General features: G+C 32.1%; 1 protein-coding gene and 1 long non-coding RNA gene across 2 annotated transcripts; one reads left to right on the forward strand and one right to left on the reverse strand.

The window, feature by feature from the left end:
* Positions 1–874: 874 nt before the first annotated feature.
* LOC127719309 (uncharacterized) lies at positions 875–17,526 on the reverse strand. The gene is made up of 6 exons (XM_052225338.1): positions 17,352–17,526; positions 15,802–15,965; positions 14,152–14,567; positions 12,695–12,863; positions 9,912–10,142; positions 875–4,464 (listed from the first exon to the last, which is right to left on the reverse strand). Exons 3-6 carry the CDS (start codon positions 14,257–14,259, stop codon positions 1,445–1,447), a joined length of 3,528 nt encoding a protein of 1,175 aa, XP_052081298.1. The 5' UTR covers positions 14,260–14,567; positions 15,802–15,965; positions 17,352–17,526; the 3' UTR covers positions 875–1,444.
* Positions 5,753–7,558, forward strand: LOC127719425 (uncharacterized). The gene is made up of 2 exons (XR_007990302.1): positions 5,753–6,017; positions 7,184–7,558. It is a non-coding gene; the product is annotated as an uncharacterized LOC127719425 (long non-coding RNA).
* Positions 17,527–17,807: the final 281 nt, after the last annotated feature.

Here is a 17,807-nt window from a genome sequence, read left to right on the forward strand (position 1 = left end):
TTTCTAAATATGGCTATGACATAGTTTTGACGAGAACGGCTTTCTATAATTTAGCCATGTATTCTAAGTTCTGGGTGTGGAAATAAATCTAGCTGTTACGTTTTCAAATACAGGTCTTGGTGTAGATTTTAAAATCTATCTATGTACTGTTTTTTTTTGCAGTCGAAATGTGTAGTTTTTTTTCAGCATTTTAAACATAATTTTTACGAAAACGATGTGCCACAATGAAATATATCACAGCTGATACAATTATGTTTGTTTCATATCTTTTATGGTCTTAAACGTTTTATGTTTTTGTTGTTTTTTTTTCATTCAAACTGTAAGACTTGAGCATACCTAACGGACACCATAGAAGTTTACCGAACATAAATCAAGTTTACAAACAAAAACCTAGAAAACTTAAACCTGGAAGAGATGACAAATCTTCCCATTTTGGACCTTTCCATTATCAGTAAAAAACACTTTCCAGACCCACTTACATCCGGAATATATTATTCCCCCGGTTTAACAACATATCAGAGTTTGTGATTTATATCTGATAATGAGATGTAACGCATAAAAGGTTATGAACCATATCTTCTTACTACAAAAGTTTAAGCTATCTTTTTACAATTTATTTCGGGCTTCATCATGCTTGAGATTACCGTTACGGAATTCTGTAAACCAGATTGTTTTCGAATATTTTTTTTCATATTTAACCATTTCTGTCCGTCTTCGCAACGATTTATTTTGGAGATGTTCTTCTTTTGTTGCTTTATCCATATAAGAAACTTTAAAAAATGGGAAAATTGGTGACTATGTATATTCGCTTTATTTTTTTCTCGCGACACAAAAGCCGCGCAAATAAATCTCTTGTAAAATCCAGATGCATTGATTAGTGTAAACATGTTTTATTTATGAATTGAAGTAGACAGTACATTTTAATTAAAAAATGGGATTAAAACACAAAAGCAGTTCTCTTATATAACATGTATAAAACCATTTCCCTATTTGTAGATGGTGAATACGATATTTATAGTAGGATATCTCATAGATATCTTTAGTTATGTTCCATTTATCAACTATCCCACTCTTTTCTTTCATTTACGACTTTTCACTTGATTGAACCTTATAATGAGAAAATCTATCAGTCCGTCTTTTTGGAATTTTCTTCCAGATGAAAACGGTGTTGCCTCTGCTTTACGATCCAGTATGTTTGATTGCCCGTCGGTGCCGTCTTACTTTTTCATAAAATAAGAAAACATCTGCAGCTTAATTTTTAAAATATTACTATTGATAGCGTGTTCAGCTATATAAGAACGGAGTTTTCCTTATATATGTAGACGTCTGGTTATAAATATTCCTTTACTGTATTATTTATCATGATAATCATTTCGTAGCTTTTTGAAACAAATCGAAAACACCGCTTAACTTATGAAGTAAATACAGTGTAGTGTAGCTGTTTTCATGACTTAGACAAGTCTGCATTGTATTCAGTCAAAAGCGTAACAATATATGTAAATTGATTATATGTAGTAGATACCATGGATTCCGAACAATCGTTGTTAAAGTCATCATATCCCAGATTGTAATTATCCGACAATCTGTACCAGCTGAGGTTATCTTTAATTATTCTCAAAATTTCTGAAGAAATATGAAGTGGGGATTTTCCTTGGTTATCTTCTTTAAAACTATCTGCTTTTTCCATCAATAACAATTTAACTATGTTTCCGTAGCCGGATTTGCACGCTAAATGCAATGGTGTCTGACCTGAATTATTTGGTAAATTGATGTCTGATTTCTTTAAGGAAAGAAGCATATTTACTAGTTCATAATCTTCATACTTACAGGTTTTATGTAACGGAGATTCCCCTGCATTGTCACGTGAATTCACTTCTGCATCGATATCAATCAATGATTTGACTATCGACTTGGATTCCGTATGTATTCTTATAACAGACATATCAGGATAAGCCGATGGTCGTAAGTTCGTCCCGTACTTACATCTCTCACAAATAGCATGAAGTGGGGTTCTACCGGCGTTATCACACAACATAATGTCTGCTTTATTTTTAAGTAATATTTCAACGATATCAAAGTTCTTTGATTCACAGGCAAAATATAGAGGTGTCCTATTATCATTGTCTTGCATATTTACATTAGCGTTGTTACTTATAAGTAGTTTACATATAGAAGGCAAACGATTTTTACAAGCTAAATGTAATGGAGATAATCCTCTTTTGTCCGGTTTAGAAACAGCTAACTGTTTTTGAATCAATAGGTTAGTTACAGATTTGTGACCTTCGGTTTCATGATAAATTTCACAGGTTGCATGAAGCAACGATTGACCAGCATTGTTACATTCAAATATATCAAAACCTTGCGACAGAAAGAATTGGACTGTCTCAAGATTTCTTCCAGTACATGCCAAAAACATAGGCATATTTAATGAAAAATCTAGCTCTTCGCATATACTAATATCTGTGTTTTTTATAAAAAAGTTGACAATATCTGTGGAACCATTATACGAAGCCGTGCATAGAGAAGAACACTTGTCAAAAGAGGAAAATTTATCGCTACATTTCTGAAATAATAACTGAATTATTTTGATATGGTTCTTTTCGCAAGCAACAATCAAAGGTGAACATGATGATAATACATATCCATCCCATTCATATTTATCTTGATATATGATATCTGTATTTGCGGCAAGTAACATGTTCAAGATGTCCTCATTTCCAGTTTTACAAGCCAGACATAGAGATGATTTGCGGGCAGGTACACCGACAACCTGAGCTTTGTTTTGCAGTAGTTCTTGTACTATATCACCATACCCTCCCTCGCATGCTAGACTCAACGGAGTGTCACCGAAGCGGGAAACACTGTTAACATCTGCATTTTTGTCTAACATCAATTTTACTATATAAGAATTTCCTGCTTTACATGCCATATGTAATGGAGAATATCCATCTTCATGACACAAGGAAGCATCAGCATTATGGTTTATCAAAAGTTTTACAACATCATCATATCCACCTTCACAAGCTTTATATAATGCTGACCTATGAAAGCTGTCTATTTTATTTACATTACAGTTCATTTTAAGAAGAAATTCAACTATATCCACATATCCCTCGATAGCTGCTTCTATTAACGGATATGTCACATTCACTTCTTTATCATCAAAATCATATCCAATGGAAAAATGATATTCCCTAGTTAACAATTTTATCCAATTCCTGTCGATTTGACAGAATATTGTTTTTAAATCTTCTGCATTTTGTTGTAGATAGCTGATAAGTTTTTTTCTGAATGAATCATGGACTAATTGATTGTTATGCAGGGTACTGTAGATGTCACATTGTTTCAAATCGTCTACTAGTCTTTCAAAATACCTTTCTTCCATTTCTTCTGGAAGTACAATAAATTCATCGGTGGGATTACTTTCAATCGATCTAAAAATATATAGATCACCGATTAACACTTCATTAGCATATTTAATAAAACATTCCTCAAGATATTGTCCGCACACAATGAATGCAATATCATATATTTTATCATGAATGACATACTTTGTTCCATTTTTCTTCAAAAAAGTCCCCTCTAATGTTGCGAACCCATTTCGTAAGGATCGTTTGACGAAATCACTCTTTAAATCAATATCACAATGTCGTGTTATTTCCTTTAGTTTAACAGTTATAATTTCTGGAACTGCTTTTAAACTGCATAGCCAATCCTCTTTAAATCCTTCGTCAAACAAAATGGATAATATTAAGGCACACAATTGGTGCTTGTTTTCCGAATCTATGATATGTTTTATATGTTGTTTTATTGTATCAATCGGGGATTTGAGGAAAAGTGGCAATTTCTCAAAAGATATGTTTTTCGACATTTTGCACAGTAGTGGAAAGAAGTCAAAATGACATAGATCATTTATCACAAGATCAATTTTATCGGATTTTAAATATTTTTTTATCATCAATAATCTCTCTTCTGGGAGAAGACAAAGTGGTTCTGATACAATATCAAACACATTTGCAGTAAACCGCGTTAACCCTTTGAACTGTGAGTCATTAAACATCTGAAGCCTACAAGAAATTAAAAGTTTTGTAACGGTGCAATCCGATTTGATTATATCGTTTAACTTTTCTGTAAGATCTTTCCATGTATTTACTAACTGAACATCCATTGTTCCTTTACCACATATATCATCAATTACAAAAACCTGGTTTTTGTTTTTACTGTAATATTTCATAATATCCGATGGTGCCGTTACAAATGATAGAGGTATTATATCATAATTTTTCTGTCGATGTAACTCTAAAGCAACATGGTGAATGAGAAATGATTTTCCGGCCCCGGAACTACCCGTGACAACAGCTATATTACACTTTGAAATCCACGTCAGCACATGCTCTGTTGCTCTAGTTTCAACAAATGTCTCATCATCTTTTTCCCAACCTCGAATTTCATCTTCATGACAATCTAGAATTTAACAATAACGATAAAAAAATTAGAACACTGAAGTGTCAAAGTCGGTATCTGTGAAAAGGCGACACCTCCATATAGAGACATATTGGTATGTATTTCTCATAAATTGTGACTAAAGTTTGTACAGTTGCCAGTATTTTTGGTATTAGCGTAGTTTAAATAATATTTAGTGTACTTAATTTTCCAATTTATAAAATTATATAAATAGTTACAACTCCCTCAAGCAACATTGAACTGTTTTTTTCGTTTGATGTTTTTTTTTTCTTTTTGTTTGCTTTTCTGTTCAGACTCTTTTGGTTTATACTCTCCTGGACTATTTTATATTGGATTCTTAACTTTCGGATTCAAACATACCTGAAGATGCTTATTCCAGAATTTTGTATTGTTCGCAAAAACATTCATTAGTTTTTAACGTTATTTTTATGGTTGTTGTTGTATAACCTCAATGATTGAAAGTACTCAAACTTTTAATTCTATAATACAATATGTATTTTACATCAGTGATAAATATTCTAAAATTAAATATGTGACCGAAATAAGGCTGTTATAGCGTGTGGGGGAATTCGATGTTTGATTTAACACGGTTGTCGTAAACATATTTTATGATGGTACCGCTAAGTGAGAGTTTGTTATGTATGTGCTTGTTGTGTGTTATTTGTAAATAAATTAGCGTCGTAATAATGCAAATTGCTGTACAAAGTCAATCATTTTATTGACTTTTGAACCAAAAACTTTGTAATGCTCAAAAAAAACTAATGAGAGATAGCAAAACTGTGTTAATACACACATATATTATGTCATTGTATTTCCACCCAAAAACAAATGATTGCTATACACTACTGTAACAACAGCCCCATGAAAAGGCCATGAAATGTCTGTGAAATATCACAGGGCCGTGAAAACCCCGTGAAAATACCCCGTGACTTTTGTAAAAAAAATATTTGATGTTAGAAAAAGACCGTGAAATTTCAATATCCCGTGAAAAGGCCGTGATAATTTGTCCTTTCATGTTTAATAAAAAATATCACGGCCTTTTCACTGGTTGTTGAAACCAGTGAAAAGGCCGTGATATTCTTTCATGTCTATTTTTTCTTATCCTAATTCAGATTTAAAACATCCCATGTGATTATTGTAATATGGTCTAATTATTTCCACTCACATTTTTCTATATATCCTATAAACTTTTCATTATAAATATATGTCTTTTTAAATATTATTATATGCAATACTACTGTACAGGACTGACTTTTAAATGGAACCATTCATTGTTATAATTAATGACTTTGTGCCAATAGATATTTTGTATTTAAATAAAAGTATTTTGCTTCTCGTCTGTACATTATTATAAACAATGTAAACATTAATTTTAATTGGAACCGAAACATGTAAAAACGAGAACTTCCCGGAATATCAGACCGTATCCGGATTCGTGTTTCTTTTAGAGTAATTGTAACATTTCCGCAAGGTTGCAATTGGAAATTTGAAAGACGCCGAAGGTCGATTAATATTTACTTTATAGATGCAAGACGAGTGACAGCAAGTTTGAGGTTAGTTAAGTTATTAATATTTTATTCTTTTATGCATCATATCACCAAAATGTTGATGACGTTTGTGAGCATTTCTATTGAACTGATTTTCACTGAATATTGCAGAAACCGCGCAAACATGCATGTGATATATTCACTTATGTTTGAGTCTGTTGCACTTGATTCCTTTAATCATTTCGGTTAATGTTTTCTAAGACTTACCGGATCCTTTAAATACGATTACGGTTTTGTTTTGTTTATGCATTTGGGGGAAAAAGGGGGGGGTCCTTTTTCCCCACACTGGCCACATAAAAAAAATGACATTTATGTACAGTACACTACGTAGACATAGACATAGATAATTGGAAATGATTATAATAGCAATAAGTATCTCTGAAATGGAGTTCTGTATTGTTAATTGTTAACTCTGATAATCAGAGGCGTAACCCCCTTTGAATGTGTCGGGAGCTATTTAAGTATTTTCTGACTTGGCCGTCGGGACACATAGTTCAAAAGGGATTAATCAGAGGCGTAGCAGGGAAAGTATTTAATATTTGTACGGCAAAATGTCCTTTCTAGAAGGGTTTGTGCCATATCATAAGAATAATTGGTATGGCAATGAGGTGTTTAAAAAATAATTGGTATGGCGAAAGTGCCTGCAGTAAAAGTTGCTACGCCCCTGGCCCCCTGTAAAATAAATAGCTGTGACTCATTAGGCCACTTAGTCGAGACAAGTTTGGCTTTAGCCATACATATTATTACTTCAAAAAAACCATTTTAATTTAATAGTCTGTCTTAAAAGTGTCTTTAGTCTTTAAAAAAAATCTAAAATAAATAATATAAGTTAACAATACAGAACTTCGTTAACTAATGATGCCATATTGGATAGGGGGCAGATTTTCTGGAAAATGGTATTAAAATATGGGAAAACCTATGCATGTTTCCAAGTGGCTGTTCTGTTTTAATGATGTTTTTTAGTATTTTTCATACCATTTTCACCTCCAGTATGAAAATCTGCCCCCTATTCAATATGGGGTCATTAACCGTGAAGTCCTGTATTGCATGGAATAATATTGTAGCTGTTTTAAGTACATGTATGTACATAAATGCCAAAAATTAATTTGAATATATAAATAGTTTTTTTATATACATGTATAATATATGTAATGTTTCTTTATTTATTCTAGGAATGAAGAGCAAAAGGATATAGCAGTCTTTATATAAAATAGTTCAGGACTCCAGTTGGAAAGAAGAGCTTTTCAGTTAAAAGTATTTCCTGGGAATAAACAGGAACTTCTATAAAGGTTTTTCTGGGAAAGTTATTCAAAAGGGCAGTGAAGTGAAGGATTACATTAGACAAATATTGCTGAAGTGGTAAAATCAGACCCAAGAGATGTACAAAATTTCTACAATACATGTTACAGCTGACTTTAGCTACTTAATCACATTGACATTTGTGTGCTTTTATGTTTTCTTTACATAATTACTACAGTTCTATTAAAATTAATATTTTTATTCTTTGTCACAATTATTACTAAAAAAAATACAGCATTTTAATATGGTTTTTCATAGTCTCACTTGCATTGTACTTAAATAAGTTGTCTGTAGATGTTTACACTAGGTTTCAGGCATTTCACTTCACTTGATTGAAACAGCATTTAAATTTTTTGTTAAATTATGGCCTGAAAAATACATTTAACATTAATGATTTTACAGGAGTTTTCACAATCAGTGAATGGCTGTTTATCACACTAGTTCATGTACATTTCACGGTCTTTTCACAATGGGCACATAATTTATCACGACTTTTTCACGGTGTACATTTTTGTTTTTCACAGGGTTTCTACGGTCTTTTTACCCAAGTTTTCAGTTGGCACCTTTTCACGGCCTTTTCACGACAAATAAAGGCATATACTGTACTATATCTACATTTCACGGTCTTTTCACAATGGGCACATAATGCATTATCACGACTTTTTCACGGTGTACATTTTTTTTCACAGGGTTTCTACGGTCTTTTCACCCAAGTTTTCAGGTGGCACCTCTTCACGGCCTTTTCACAAACTTTTCACAGCCTTTTCACGACAGTCATTCCACGACATTGTCACGGATAAGTTTCTCGGCCCACCGTAAATTAACCGTGACAAACACTGTAAAAATCACCAGCATTTTACGGACATTTTCACGGCCAATCTACGGGGCATTCTTCCAGTAGTGCTAATTGTTTCGTCATCATTACAAGAATTCCATTCTTGCTTAACCAATTTTACTCCTAACACTATTTTTGAAATGGAGTGGTCATTGTTATTGGATCTTACGTGATTTCAATGGTTAGGGTTAGTATTGCTTCACTTCTAATTGCTAACATGTTGAAGTTTTGTCTTCGGGTATTATGTTTGAACGTGAACTTTTAGTATTTAAGAACGTAACAAGACCAATACAGAGTCTGGACCTGCGTTGCTATATGCAATTGATTTAGGTAACATTTTCACTGGAGCATAACGTATCATTCCCTTTTACTGATGCCAAGAAAACTTTGATAAAAACAAAAAAGCAATGTAAGCAATGTAAAATTCAAACTATCAGCAAACAGGAAATGGCTATATGGCAGATGTGAAAAGGTCAAAATCAAGGCTAAAGTGACCTCACTTTGATATTTGATACACTCCCATCTCATGATTCATCACCATACCAAGTTTGATCAACCTTTGTTCTAAGGTACAAAAGTTACAGGACACAAATCAAACAAGATTGACAAAGTGACCCGCCTTTAGTATAGGAATATGACACATCTAAAGCCCATGATTCATCTGCATATTAATACAAATAAGAAGATGTGGTATGAGTGCCAATGAGACAACTCTCCATCCAAGTCACAATGTATAAAAAGTTAACAACTATAGGTCGAAGTACGGCCTTCAACACGGAGTCTTGGTTCACACCGAACAGCAAGCTATAAAGGGCCCCAAAATGACTAGTGTAAAACATTTCAAACAAGAAAACCAACGATCTAATCTATATAAAAAAACGAGAAACGAGAAACACCTATGAACCAAACCAACAATCGACAAACACTGAACAACAGGCTCCTGGTTTAGGACAGGTGCATAAAAATGCAGCGGGTTTAAACGTTTTAACAGGATCAGCTTAAAAGTTCAATGATACAAAAGTTATGGGCCGGACATGAAGCGGGCTGGACATGCAGACAGACGGAGAGACAGACAAACAAACAGACGGACATGGTGATTACTTTATACCGCAAGCTTTGTTTCTTGCGAGTATACCGCAAGCTTTGTGTCTTGCGAGTATACAATATAATCCACCATTTTCTACATAAGGAAATTCCTGTACCAAGTCAGGAATATGACAGTAGTTTTCCATTCGTTTGATGTCTTTGAGCTTTTGACTTTGCCATTTGTTAAGGGACTTTCCGATTAGAATATTCCTTGGAATTCGGTATTTTTTGTTATTTTACTCTTTTTTTATATCTTGTTGATAAAAAAATGTTATTTGAAAACAAGTTAATTTGCACACAAATCTTTTTACACACAAGTCTACAGATATTAAATTGACCATCAAACTTGACACTGGACGAGTTCAATTTATTTTCATCAATGAAAAGAAAAGTTCGATTTGCCAGTTATTATTTTTTCACAATTTTACACTATTAGTATAGCATATTCATCAGAAATGTGAGAAACATTTCAACTGATAGTGCGTTTTAATCTCCAAAACGTATTATTTCGAAGACAAACATTAAAATATATTATCCTCGTGTCTACGCAAGGTAGAAAGCTTGTGTGTTCTAACAGAAAATAACGGACGGTAACACTTTTCTGACTTGTTATGCTGTAATTATGCAACAATTTTATAAAGTGTTATTTTCCTTTATATTTGTTTTCGTATTTCTAATACCTCGTATATGTTTTGGGATTATTTCCTCTTGACGTTGGTTAATGTCTTTGATTTTTTCGTTCAGGGTCATTAGTTCATCTTGTATCACTTTGTCAGTTGCATCTCTCTTTTCTATTTCATTCTCTAGGATGAATTTCAAAACTTTTGCATATTTTGCTAAGACACTCGTCTCTTGACGAATTTCTTTAATCAATTCTAGACCCAGGATAGTGCCTTTTAAAAACTTGGTATCTGCAAAGAAACAAAAATGGCAATATCATTTATATTTGAAGCTTAGTTATTCTTTCCGCAATATCAACGGTCTAGCGGACGTCGATTGTCCATGTCTATCAGCTTCAAATTTAACATTGAGCAAATGAATGCAATTTGGTAAGTTCGTTAAGCTTAAATGCCCCTAATAAATACAACATTTATTTTTTTCTATGCGTTATTCTATTTTATCAAAATCTAGATTACTACTTGAAAAACATTTCAATATCGTATTTTAAGGATGTTCTCCGCAAAAACCAAAAACAGAATACAACATAAATAATGTCTTTATTAATAGAAAAGTGACTTGTATAATTATAAAAAAAAGTATTTTAAAAAATCATGATAGTTCTGAGTGCTTAATTCTAAGCTACAGTCGACAAAAGATGGATATTTTCGTGGAAAAAGTTGTTTCTAATTTTCACAAGAATTTCTTTTATTTGCAGAAATGAGAGTTAAACTATGTGAAAAATATTTTTTGAATAATTTTGACAATGGTTAAGCAGAAGTGTGTATCAGGAATAAGGTGTTAAAAAACACATGAGTTGTCCTGGAAACATTTTTATTAACAGATATGGAGAAGAAGATTGAAAACATGAGAGGTGAACACCTTTTAATTCAAAACGATCTAGCCAACTTCGAAATGGGTTTTTACAAAAAGCAACCTCACAAATTAAATAACATTAGTTTTATTGCACTGTATGTAAATATTGATAGCTAAATAAATATTTGATTGGTTGCAATTTTTCAATGTTTAAGGGACTAAACATCATTGTCCACTCTGAACATCATATCACGTATACCTTGAGCAACGTAACGAGCGAGTTATTTAAGCATTTAAACGCACATACGCTCCGAAATTAATTCATGAAGACGTCAGTTTAAGAGAGGCGAAAGATACCAAAGGGACATTCAAACTCATAAGTCGAAAATAAACTGACAACGTCATGTTGGGTACCCAAATTGCACCTATTTTGACAGTTTATTTATGATTCAGACGAAAGTTTCCATTCTCGGTTTATTTTGTAGATGTATCCTTATTTACTATATAGTTCCACCAATTTAGTTTGGAATCATAGAAAAATGGGTTTGAACTGACCTCCAAACGATCAATTGATGAGGAGTACCCAAATTGCATCCATGCTTAAATTCACATCCTTAAAAATCGTATTACAGATGTTTTGTTTTATTTCTTCCAATATTTAGAACAATTTGACGTTAGTCCATGCTTACTATTCATTTTTTAAGAAATGGATGATTGCAACATATTTTATTTGCTCATTTGTAAAACTTTGACTTTAAATGATTTTTTGTGGACGTCGCATGGCGACATTTCTGTAGATTTTACTCTTTCCAGTGAATACTTCATCTGTTGATATATACTGTGAAAGTTTTGTGCATATCTATATATAATTAGCTACGTTAAAAGACGTGCATAATGTGAAATCATAAAAATACAAATTGATTAGTCTCTAAAAAAAAGTAAAAATTTAACTAGAATGAAATGTAAATCCATATATTTCTATTCTGTTCTAACATATTAAATGAACATTTTCAAAATTAGTCGCACTGTTGTAAAGAATGCACGTAAAATCGGGGAAAATATGTAAGAATTGTCTAAAACTCATCATAACTCCAAATCCAATCTTTAGATTAAAATAGATATATATTTCCTTTGCTAATTTCTGTTTAATTAATATAAGATTATTAAGGGGTTACCGACTTACGGTTCAAAATATTTAATATTCTATTAATGTGGTTGTACCGAAAAATGACAAAACATTTTGTCTTCGGATTTACAGCACTTTCAACATTACACTTATGTTGATGTCTTGGAAGATTTTTTTTCATTATGAAGACCACTTTGAATAATGTATACAGACACAAAACAAATTATCATTCAAGTATGATTGTTTAAGTCAACAAATCGGAAATTCTCTTGACAACATTTTTTTGATTTAAAGAAAAATCTATGAAGTGATAATGGAGAAATGAGAATTTTGGGTGTATTTTTGGATAGTATATTCCAGATTTACGTGCATTCTCTATAACTTTGCAACTATTTCAAGAATTTGAGTTCACTAATTATATGTCAGAAAGCAAAAGTAATAACATATCTATTATTTCATTAGAGTTTAACATTTTCAAGTTGTATGCAAAATCTTACTCAATTTGCCCATTAACTATTCCTTTAATTTTGGTATAAAATACATTTTCTCTTTGAATACGTTTTTGGCGAGGGCTGCACTCTTTATCAATTCTCAATATTATTGAGTCAAACAATCAATAATTTGTGTTTAGTACCAATACGACCGTGCATCGTACTTTCCTCTTTTATAGTATACATCAATCATTAGACATGGTTTTTTTTTCAATATTTCTTAAGTATGTTTTACAAATAATCTTTACCACCAATGTGCAAAATTACTGCAAATAGCCCATTAATAACGGTTACAAAGAAATTAGTGCGTACGTAGAGAAAATGGTGTCTTTTTTGTTATTTCAATTTGTTTGATTAAACTTATTTCATATACCATTGGTTTCCCATTTTGTAATCTCGTCTAAAGTGGACTGTTTTACAGATGCTTTCAGATCTAGACTGCTAATAAAATTTCCCATCTCTGTAAATGATGTTGCAAATTTTCCTTTATCCCATTCTTGGAAGTTACAGTGCGCCCACGGATTTCTGATGTTGGATCGAATCTGAAAGTGTATCCAAAATATAGCATTTAAGTTACTATTTCAGCTAAAAAAGGAAAAAAACATGAATTGGTGTTAATGTAATAGCATGGTACATGTCAATGAAATATCCAAATACTCATCTTATTAACTTGCATGTTGATGTATTTTAAGAAAATTAAAATCTTAAGTAAGTAAAAAGTTAAGTTATTGTACACTGACTGCATGGAAAAGGTAACATATGCTGAATGGATACATTTTGCTAGAAAGTTGCATATATAAGTCAATCGTATAGATATAACCAATAGTGTATACTGTAAATTCATAAATTATTGCGAGGTTTTTATAATGCGAATAATGCGACTACTTGAGTATGGCAATAATAAGAACAAGCTTTCTGATATCAAATACATATATCGATGTATCTTTTCCTAAAATCGCAAATATTAAACTCTCATTTTTGTTAATTCTTCAAAAATCGCAATCAATTCTAAATTTACAGTTTCCGAAGTTTTTTGTAAATTGACCCATTCACAAAAATAGTAAAGTAACGTGTTAATGACAACACTACCACATTCATGAAGACGACGTCATCGACACCGTAAAAGTAAAATATATATCTAGCTTGGTTGGTTTCGTGTTGCTTTGTCATTAATTTTATATGTTGTATTTTGATGACCGTTGTTTGTCTCTTCGTCGTTTTTTTTTTATTTGGCGTTGTTTGTTTGACTTGGACTTATGAGTTTTGTCTCTCACTCCAACTATTGCAAAGCATGTGCATTATGTTACCAAACAACCACCAATCCATGATTCGAAAAAATTAATATAAAGTATTAATATATCAATAGACAATAGTCAATATTAGCTTCAAAAGATTCATTTATTTACCCCCACTTTTTTAATTAAGAAATAGTTCGTTATTACAACTAACACAAGAATTAAACGTGAACATGAAATAATAAGTCTCGATGATTCAGTGAAAATTTTGCAATTTAGGACACTAAACTTGGAAGATTTGAAAGGCGCAGGTAATAACAAATCAAGTAATAAACACTAAAATAACAGAAAAAGCAAACTATTATCTACCAGGACACCATACATGTGATGATAGTATCAATACTCGTGCATGTATTGTATTGCTAAACATTACAAAAATTTAATATATATATATATATATATATATATATATATCAAAGTTAACAAAGTATCAATAGAGCGATATCAAAATAAAGATGAATAATACACGTTAAATTATGGTTCAACAGGGAGTATTGCTATACAGTAATAATATTCATAATCAATTAATACCTACCATTTCAGCTTTTGAACGCACCGCTACAGGAAACTCGTCGATATTAATAATTATCCCAAGGAGAGCTGATGAATCGCATGAATCGTCTATACCTTGGTACTTTGCCATGTGTGTTTGAAGAAATAGCTTGGATAAATCCAGAGGATTTTTGACTCGGAAATCATAAAGTTTAGTACTTTTTCCAAAGATATCATTATTCTTATTTATCGTCTCATAATTTAGATTTGTCCCCGACAAGTATGTTTTTATGTAGGGATAAATTTGTTTGTCAATCTTGTATTTTCTTGTTAAGCGGTAATAAAGCTTTATAAGAATGGGTAAAATATACTCTCTTAGAACAGGAGATATTACAGTGTGCAAACAAATTCCAACAGTTAGCCATCTTTTCGAGTAGTCGTCTAAATCCTCCGACGGTCCTACAATGTAAAAAGAGTACGCAGAGATGTTTTATCTAACACCTTTATAAAAAAAATTACTATACTTTAACCTGAAATTGAAACTTAGATATCATCTAGAAAAAGGGCAGAATTAAATATAATATTATTTGGCTTTCTCTTTTAAAATGAAGGGGCAAAATTTCATTTTAGTATCTTTGTATTACTAAATACGTGTCCAAATAATGTTTAAATGTTTACAAAATGTAACTTGGTATGTCCGTCCGGTCGTCTGTCTGTATGTCTGTTTGTCCAACAAATATTTTTGTCACACTTTTTTCAGTAACGTAAACACGAATGACTTGTTATTTGATTAGCAGCTTAACAATGACAGTAAATTGTGAAACATCCATGCATCGCCTTGTCAGCATTGTTTTTTTTTTTTATTCAGCATATACAGTTAATATAAAAAAGAGTAAGCTTAGAACAAGTTACTAAAAATGTTCGTATAATTCAGCTTTTCTGAATATGCGACCCTACTACTGTCCACACCATGACATTTGAAGAACACACATTACTATTAAAAAATGTGACTAAAAGGACTTTTTTATGCAATTAATATTACAATAAAGAATGTCCGTGTTAAAAAATTGCTTTGCTCGCTAAATTCGTACCCAATATTATACTTCTAATCATTGGCCACAATGAAATTAAAAGGATAAGAATTATCTTTTTGGGACTTCGTTATGTTTACGGAGAGCCCTTCACTTCACCTTAATTTTTTCTGCAACATCAAGTAATAACAGATTAAACTTCAACAAAGATTACCATCCGACATGTTTGTAACCAAACAAAGTGAAGAATTCCGATAAGAAAATTCCTTCATTACCGATTTTTATTTTATATTGGACGAAATCCGCATTGATAAAAATAAATGGCAAGGATGGCAACATTTTTATAATTCTTTTGTTGGTCCCTAGCTTATTTCGGCAGATATATTAAACTTCAGTCCGCTCCTTAAACATATATTCCAACTCAACTTTGTTGAATTTAATAGAACTTTTAAGGCCAAATTTGTGTTTTTGTTACCCTTTATTTTGTATCTACTTCCTGGTATGATTTTTATTGACACATTATGGCATGTTTAGTTTATGGTTTTGTGTGTGCGGTTTTTTGTCACTTCCTTGCTAGCTTACTGATAGGTTTGGGAATTTCACTTGACACAAACAAATAAAAACAGACATGGCATAGTTACATATCAGTAATTTAGATGTACCTGTTATACGAACAACTTTCGTCTCTATGGAAGTAACTGCATCCTATAAACCTGGTGGGAAGGCTCGCTTTAAGAACGAAGAGTGTATGTCTTCATCCATGTTATGCCCTTATAATAAGGTATTGTCTATTTCTGCTATTTTAGGCTTCTTCACCATTTCAGTGCTAAAAATAGATGTTACGAAAAAAACTGTAATGCACTCCATGTAACAAATCTGGGGTAAAAAATGTTTCCGAAGTACGTGTATAAGTATCCGAAGTTTAAGAATATCAAATTCCCTTTTTACAACACAATTTGTCAAAATGAGACTTGTCAGCGGATCTGTAATTACATGAACAACACGACGGGTGTCAAATATGAAACAGGAACTGCTTACCCTTCCGAAGCATCCGGGTTCACCCCGGTTTATCGAGAGGTTCGTGTTACTCACTTTTTAGTTTTCTATGTAGTATTTTGTGAATTTATTCATATTTTCGTTGTTTTTGGTTTTTTTGCCATGGCGTTGCCAGCTTTTCTTCGTCCAATGAGTTTTAAATGTCCCCCTTGGTACCTTCCACACCTTTAAAAAATCGTCCAAATGGATAACCTTATCATAGAAGATCGCAAATAGAAAACAAATCAAATCTTAACTCTTTATTTAGCACGCTTGTGTCGTGTACATAAATACATTTTGAGACGTGTACCATTTCCGTCAAAATTGTGTTCGGATTGGATCGACCGATTTTTTTGTCAATATTGCCCTCATCGTCATCTTTAATCCTTTTACATATTCTGAATCTAAAGTTTCAGAACATTTCGGAATATTCTATCGTAGTATTTGGATTTTACTTCCCTTATATTAACCCATGGCATCATAAGTTGTGCTCATTTTTTAGTTACTCCTAATTGTGGTTTGCAGACTGTTGTTTGTCTGGTCATCTTTTTAATCATTCGGCCATGGTGATGCCTGTTTGTCTTCGACTTATTGCTTGTAATGGCCCCTTAAAACCTTCTTTTTTATTGAAGGTAAATAAATAATCCCTAAAATTATTCAGTATTGTTCAACTATTCCGTGACCTCGGTAAAATTGCACCCCATTTACAATATTTCTACTAAGCAATAGAGTAAGCAAATCAAGTCTAATAAGTTAAATTTGTATTGAAATAGAAAGTAAAAGTAAAAGTAAACAGTTAAAGGATAGTCTGAAATTGAAAATTATAATCGTATTTATATATACAAGAGGTCGGGTTTAAAAAGTTTGTATCGTCAACCAAAACTCACTTTATCAATCAAGCTATCACTATGAAAATAGGAGATGTGGTATGATTGCCAATAAGACAACTATCCACCAAAGTTCAAATGAAGTGGCCATCAACAATGAGATAAACCCATACCATATAGTCGGCTATAAAAGGCCCCGACATGAAAAATATGAAACAATTCAATTGAGAAAACTAACGGCCTAATTTATAACAAAACAATATCACTATTCATTTGAATGGATTTTTTTTTAGTTTGTCATCTGAGTGTTCTGATAGAGGAGAGAGGTTGGATGTTAAAATTGTACTTACGTGGCAGGTGTTCACGGAATACGACTATAACCACCTTTTTCTAACAAAATCTGTAAATCAATATGAATTTGCCCTTGGTAGTCCTCTTCAGAATTTCGGAATATGGGTCTACTCTAAATAAAAACACTAACCAGTCTTCTTTATTTTGTTATTGTGTTGACATGGTAGCATTTAAACTTCCACTTTGAACGAAAATGTTTAATATGCAAAGGTAATGCAGTTTAAAAACGGGTTAATGAAAATCGATCGAGCATAGAATATTTATACTTTATTTTCATATAGAATACATTTGTATATGTAGAATATATGCTCATAATAAAGACCGTATGGCGACAATAAATTGTGTGTTTGCATCTTTGTTATTTGGACTTGTTAGACCAATGCATGCATATATACTAAACTAAGTCCTGTATGCATGATTTCAACATTTATTACGAATCTATAACGTATTATCGA

Source organism: Mytilus californianus, unplaced genomic scaffold (assembly GCF_021869535.1).
Source record: "Mytilus californianus isolate M0D057914Y unplaced genomic scaffold, xbMytCali1.0.p SCAF_1, whole genome shotgun sequence".
NCBI classification, from domain to species: domain Eukaryota; kingdom Metazoa; phylum Mollusca; class Bivalvia; order Mytilida; family Mytilidae; genus Mytilus; species Mytilus californianus.